Here is a 7,477-nt window from a genome sequence, read left to right as displayed (position 1 = left end):
ACATCAACACCCTATATCAGGTGTGCATAATTATTAGGCAACTTCCTTTCCTTTGGCAAAATGGGTCAAAAGAAGGACTTGACAGGCTCAGAAAAGTCAAAAATAGTGAGATATCTTGCAGAGGGATGCAGCAGTCTTAAAATTGCAAAGCTTCTGAAGCGTGATCATCGAACATTCAAGCGTTTCATTCAAAATAGTCAACAGGGTCGCAAGAAGCGTGTGGAAAAACCAAGGCGCAAAATAACTGCCCATGAACTGAGAAAAGTCAAGCGTGCAGCTGCCAAGATGCCACTTGCCACCAGTTTGGCCATATTTCAGAGCTGCAACATCACTGGAGTGCCCAAAAGCACAAGGTGTGCAATACTCAGAGACATGGCCAAGGTAAGAAAGGCTGAAAGACGACCACCACTGAACAAGACACACAAGCTGAAACGTCAAGACTGGGCCAAGAAATATCTCAAGACTGATTTTTCTAAGGTTTTATGGACTGATGAAATGAGAGTGAGTCTTGATGGGCCAGATGGATGGGCCCGTGGCTGGATTGGTAAAGGGCAGAGAGCTCCAGTCCCACTCAGACGCCAGCAAGGTGGAGGTGGAGTACTGGTTTGGGCTGGTATCATCAAAGATGAGCTTGTGGGGCCTTTTCGGGTTGAGGATGGAGTCAAGCTCAACTCCCAGTCCTACTGTCAGTTTCTGGAAGACACCTTCTTCAAGCAGTGGTACAGGAAGAAGTCTGCATCCTTCAAGAAAAACATGATTTTCATGCAGGACAATGCTCCATCACACGCGTCCAAGTACTCCACAGCGTGGCTGGCAAGAAAGGGTATAAAAGAAGAAAAACTAATGACATGGCCTCCTTGTTCACCTGATCTGAACCCCATTGAGAACCTGTGGTCCATCATCAAATGTGAGATTTACAAGGAGGGAAAACAGTACACCTCTCTGAACAGTGTCTGGGAGGCTGTGGTTGCTGCTGCACGCAATGTTGATGGTGAACAGATCAAAACACTGACAGAATCCATGGATGGCAGGCTTTTGAGTGTCCTTGCAAAGAAAGGTGGCTATATTGGTCGCTGATTTGTTTTTGTTTTGTTTTTGAATGTCAGAAATGTATATTTGTGAATGTGGAGATGTTATATTGGTTTCACTGGGAAAAATAAATAATTGAAATGGGTATATATTTGTCTTTTGTTAAGTTGCCTAATAATTATGCACAGTAATAGTCACCTGCACACACAGATATCCCCCTAAAATAGCTAAAACTAAAAACAAACTAAAAACTACTTCCAAAAACATTCAGCTTTGATATTAATGAGTTTTTTGGGTTCATTGAGAACATGGTTGTTGTTCAATAATAAAATTATTCCTCAAAAATACATCTTGCCTAATAATTCTGCACTCCCTGTAGTGTATATTTTTGGAAACATTACAAAGATACAGATAATTCTGGGTTCACCGGAATTGCAGATTAGACTGGTGGACAACTGGTGACAGCATCAGTGACAGGGATGCCAAAAGGAAGAACAAATTAATCATCAAGGCTGGAAGCAGAATTAGGAGGCGTCAGAGTCAGCGAGGGTCAGAGGTCAATGAACAAATTGCTCACCTTCATGGATAATGCATCACCCTCAAAAGGATTCAAAATCCTGGCCATGAAGAAGAGTTCAAGAAACTTATTTTATTGTTTCGTCTGTGAAACTGTATAAATGAAATGTAAATTATGTTAAAGGCAAACACATTTGTAAGCCATAAGAAACAAACATGCTTTGCATTATGCCTTTAAAGATCTGTATAGATTTGATACAATATTTATTAACTGAATTTGCTAACATGTCTTACATAGTGAGAGTATTTCTTTTACTGATGATATTTCAATGATATGTATTTTTTATGACTAAATAATGCTCTACTGAACACACGGCAATGACAACAAATGTGGAAATTTTGTAATTTGTTGTTTAAATTTGATAATATTTTAGGCAGTATATTTTCTTAGCCTCTGTCATACTCTGTTAACACAGCAATCTCAGAAACCGTACAGTAAATTTGTCTGTGGATCACAGGGTGAAGAGTGGAGACGGCCTAGAGTCAGAATCTAGTGAAATATCTGCGGCACCTCTTACAGTTTTCCTGTAATCTGAGGTCAAAGATGGGAATATATACAGTAGAGTAAGCTGAGCAAAGTTTAATATCAATTTTCTCAAAAACCATACAGTAAATTTGGCTGTGGATCACAGGGTGAAGAGTGGGGGTTGCCTAGAGTTAGAATCCAGTGAAATATCTGCGGCACCTTGTACAGTTTTCCTGTAATCTGAGGTCAAAGATGAGAATATGTAGAGTACAGTAGAGTAAATTGTGCAAAGTTTACTATCAATTTTCTGGAAAACCGTACAGTAAATTTGGCTGTGGATCACAGGGGGAAGAGTGGAGACGGCCTAGAGTCAGAATCCAGTGAAATATCTGCGGCACCTCTTACAGTTTATATGTAATCTGAGGTCAAAGATGAAGATATTAAAAGTACAGTACTGTATATTAGGCAAATTTTATTGTTAATTTTCTCTGATTCGTACAGTAATCTTGGCTGTGGATCACAAGGGGAAAAGTGGAGATGAACCAAAACGGAGTGGATTGTGAAGTTAAATAGTGTCAGGACACAAAAGACTGCGTTTCTAAGGCAGTCGGCATCCATACCGTAATATGCGTAAGAATAGTGCAACCACATTTTAGGTGCGGCTGGCGGGGCGGCTAGCTTGACTGTGACTTCGCAAGTGAGGGCTCACTTGACCGCAGTCAGAGACTTATGTTACGCATAGTATCGTCACTGTTCGTAGGACTGGAGTCTTCTGTACAGAGATCTCAGATGTCATTTCTGGGATCACACAGCCTGCACCTGGGGTCTTGCCTGGTGTGGTAGACCCCAGCCGCTATTGATCTTGTGCTTAGGCGTGTTCCCGTGCTCCCATGATTCATGCCTCTGTGTACAGGCTAAGTCTACGCTTGAAGCCACTGAGGTGTTCGTTAACGGGGGTGACGCGATATCACTGGTATGCATGCATTCATTAAACACCCCCATAACTCCAGTTCAGTTTCAGTTTTATTTGTCATATGCAAGTCAGCACAGGGTCAACATTGCAATGAAATGTATTTGACGAGCAGCAGACAGTCACTCAGCAGTATAGTATGTAAAGAACAGTAAGAGCAAAATGTTTATAAAATATAGTAGTGCTTAATCGTGTCCTTTTGGTCTTTATTCCAACATCATTTTAACATAACAGCGCAGCGGTCACAAACTGTTTGCCCTCTTCCGATTAACAACACACCTGACGCTGATTACGTGCGTCAACCTTAAATACTTTTACATAAACCTACCATACAGAAAACAGAAAAAGGTGACCTCTAGCGTCAACATAGGGTATTAACCCAGAAATGGCTCCTGCACCCTGTGTTGTCTTTCAGACCAGCTTAGTCCAGCCATTGTAATTTTTTTGTATGTCAGCCACATCTCCTGTGGTACATGAAGTGCAGGGGCCTGTCTTTCCCTGAAGGTTCCGCTTCCTTCCTTCTCCTCTTCTTTCTTGGGTTTCTACTGCCTGAAGTGTTCACTAAGCACATGATCAGTTTTGGCCATCTTCCTGATGTACTCACAGATCTGTGTTGTTTCATCTTGGATGATGTTTCTGACACTCACTAGTCCTTGGCCTCCTTCCTTCTGCTTAGTCTACAGTCCCAGGGTGCTGGATTTGGGGTGAAACCCTTTCATACATGGTAAAGAAACTTCTTGTCTAGATGTCAGTGGCTTCTATCACCTACTTTGGCCAGCTTATTCTCTCAGAAGGGGCAAAAGCCTGTCAGCAACAGCCCCTGGGATCCCCGAGACACACAAACCCTCCTGCCACAGTAAGGTAGCTATTCATTGATTATTTTTCTAATCATGAGAAAACGAATAATAATAAATAATAATACATAGAAAACAAATAATAATAAAACAGTAAAACACAGACAATATATCAAATGTTTAAAATGTGACATTTTACTATTTTGATATATATATTTTTAAAAATATCAATTCATTTTGAATTTGATGGCAGGAGCAAACACGCTAGGTCGGGGCAACAAAATGTTTAAATAATAACTGGAACTAAAAACAAAAAACAAACAGCTGGAGGAACATTTAAAAGTTAAGATAATTTGCAACAAGCCAGTAACATGATTGCATATAAAAAGAGCAACTTAGAGAGGCAGAGTTTCTCAGAAGTAAAGCCGGACAGAGGGTCACCAATCTGCAAAAACATATTATGGATCAATTTCAAAATAATGTTTATTAGTTTAAAACTGTGAAAACTTTGTGTATATTTCATCATGTACAGCACATAACATCATCAAAAGACTCACAGAATATGTGTGCAAAAGACAACACTGAAAGTCAATATTGGATGCCTCGCAGAATATTTAAATTAACAAATGCAGATTACAGCGCTGCCATGGAAAGAATAAGCCATATGTAAACATGATTCAGAAACACTTGCATCTTCTCTGTGCCACAGATCATTTCAAATGGACTGAGGCAAAATGGAAAACTGTTCTGTGGTCAAGCTAATTAAAATTTGAAATTTCAACATGCTTTTTTAATTAAAATTTTAAGTGCTGCCAGTTACTGTAGAAAACTCGCATCATTGATTGATTGACAATACTTTATTTCTCCCGAGGGAAATTGTTTTAAAGGCTGCCAGACAATCCGGCACTATCATGTGCTCATGATAGTGCCGGATAACTGCCAACATAACATTGGGAAGACAGAGAGGTACGAGGTATGAAAAACCCCCGTAAATACACAATAGATGAGGAAAGAGGAGGAGAAAAAAGAACTCCTCCCAGGTTGAGCTCCTAGTTTGAGAACAGAGGGGAAAAAAACACACCACAGCACAGAAAGCACATAAATCACATAAATCTTCACATCTTACAACGTGTCAATCACATGACTTTATGAATATAAAGTCATGTGATTTTACATGACTTTATATTCATATCTCAGATACTAAAAGTTATGTCATAAAAAATATTATATCAACCCTAATTAAACCTGACTAGGTTATTAGACACACAACCACAACAAATCAGCTATTAAAACTTTTGTTCTCTAAAAACAATGTAAGGTCACTGAATCTTAAATTTGATGTCTCACAGATGATGTCACACATCCTTGTGACCACATGGATGGTATCACCATTTAAGATAATGTTATGAATATATGTCTACAGTGTGTAAGCTTTGCTGTAGGCTCACTGTTACACCCATGTCATGGCTGTAACAGTGACATCTGCCCTGGTGTTTTGGATTCAGCCTAATTAACTGTGATTATGTGTTTCACATATACTACATATGTGTTAACCTGAGCATTATGACTGTGACCATCTTGTTATGTGTTTTTTAAATTGTTTTTGTTGGTTTGTTTGAAACCAAAAATCAAAATATAGACAGGACACCCTAAGCGTACTCTACTTTATGATCCTTTTGGACTGTCGTGGGGTTAAAATTACCAAAATAAACATGCATTGTAAGAGTTGAAAATATGAACTGGAACTATAAACTTACTAGGAAAATGTTTACTGGGAGAATGGAAGAATAATCAGCATCTTGTTTAATGATCTTTAAGTACTATACACACTATTGTCTACAATTTTGTAGTTTTGTGGCTGCAGGAGTGTCTATAACCTTAAAGTCATGCTATCAAACTAACATCCCTGGCTTTTGGCCTCGGTAACCAGCTGCTTTGCCTTTTTTCCTTTCATCAGACCATGCAGAGATGCAGCTGTCCTCCTTTTCCACAGCGTTAACTACATTGTAGAATCGTGTTGCTGGTTGATGATTGTGTCCCTTTTTCTTAAGAGCCTCAATTACATCCTGAAGCACAAAGAGGAGAAGAGATTCAGATGGAACAAAAGCAGAATTTCTTATTGTGCTATCATTTAAATACACTGAATATTTACACGTACCTTTTCAAAGTTGGGTTCAAACTTTACTGCATTTTCAGAGTCGACATAAACAACTGGAGTATTAATTGCGTCCTTAAGGCTCTTTCCAAACCAAAGGTGGTTCATGAGCGCCTTGGAGAGAAATAGTAGAATACTTTGCAGTCTTTCAGATGGGAAAGTGATGATTAGAGGATGGATTAGGGTGAAAACTCCTGTGACTACAGTGTTTACTCTTACACTAAAGAGGGTCTGTATCATTTTCTCTCCTTAGCGATTTGTGTGATTGCCATAGACACGTACCGAGGCCATTCCAGTAGTGATCATATTCCCACCAGTCGATCCAATCACCAGTGTCTTCGACTGAGACTTCAGCAGAACTGGAGCCATAGAGGAGGGAGGCTGCTCTCCTGAGAAATACAACAAAAGCCTCGAGTGACAAGACAAAACTACAATCCACACTCATCACTGTTAGGAGAAAAATGATCACATATGATTGCTTCTGAATGATGTGAAGCAGAGGGTGAAGGGCATTTATTCAACCCTGACATGTGCCATTTGATCAGCATCTGACATCAGACACTGATGAATGCTGAAGGAAATGTTTGTTTTTTGTTTTACTTTTTTCCTCTGATGAATGTGTGTTGGAATGTAACAAAAACCTTGCTTATGAATTAATTCTAAATAGACTTTATTCATTCCCTAGGAAAATAACTGCAGGAAATAAAATAAATTCTGTGTCATTAGTTTTGAAACAATCCTCACTGTGCATCCTGATCTCCACAATGCTCTTCCCTGTGCTTGTATTTCATTAATACTGAGTGTAAAATGCATCCTGCTGATTGTGCAGAAGTCAAACAGCAAATCATTAAGGATGATTCCAGTGCTTGGAGACAGGAATTTGGAGCCAAATCTGTAAGTAGAAAACGGTAAATGAATGACAACATGTACAGAGTACAGAAATTTTACAAAGCAGCTTCTAAAAATAGTCTCTTAAACCTTTTCAATCTTTCCGTTTCAAAGGAAGACACATTTTTGATAGCTGGTTCCTAACAGTGACATAGATTCATCCAGACACTGACATGTGGTTGATGCTGCTGGTGACAGACACAGCAGATCTGTCTTCGGTCAGCACAGACACATGCGTGGTACCCATGCTCTCCAGATACGAGGTGATGCCGTAATACTGGAGATCATGAGTCTTGTCGCTGCTGATCAAGCCCCGTATGTTGTCTCCAAAGCTCTGTGATTGCAAAATCAAAAGCTTTAGAGAGAATACAGGAATATCAAGACAAACAACAAATTAAAGCTGAATCTTAAAGAGATTTGAGTTCAAAAACCTCTGATACATATTTGTTTCAAATATTATGCCTTTTTCTATTGCAGTTTGACATCAATTTAGTAAAAAATAATAACAATAATAATAATAATAATTCTGTTTTTGAAACCAGGAGCTTCACTTAAATATATTACACTATCTATATTTAGTATTTTGTGCTGCAATGTTG

The 7,477-nt window shown here is 39.0% G+C and overlaps 1 protein-coding gene across 1 annotated transcript; it reads right to left on the bottom strand.

Moving 5' to 3' along the window:
- Positions 1 to 5,289: 5,289 nt before the first annotated feature.
- Positions 5,290 to 6,465, bottom strand: LOC102081074 (glutathione hydrolase 5 proenzyme-like). Its single transcript, XM_005473049.4, has 3 exons — positions 6,273 to 6,465; positions 5,994 to 6,104; positions 5,290 to 5,901 (listed from the first exon to the last, which is right to left on the bottom strand). Exons 1-3 carry the CDS (start codon positions 6,357 to 6,359, stop codon positions 5,728 to 5,730), a joined length of 372 nt encoding a protein of 123 aa, XP_005473106.1. The 5' UTR covers positions 6,360 to 6,465; the 3' UTR covers positions 5,290 to 5,727.
- Positions 6,466 to 7,477: the final 1,012 nt, after the last annotated feature.

This window comes from Oreochromis niloticus, linkage group LG12 (genome assembly GCF_001858045.2).
Source record: "Oreochromis niloticus isolate F11D_XX linkage group LG12, O_niloticus_UMD_NMBU, whole genome shotgun sequence".
Classification (NCBI taxonomy): domain Eukaryota; kingdom Metazoa; phylum Chordata; class Actinopteri; order Cichliformes; family Cichlidae; genus Oreochromis; species Oreochromis niloticus.
Note: the sequence above shows the minus strand (reverse complement) of the source record. Positions and strands in the feature narration are given on the sequence as shown.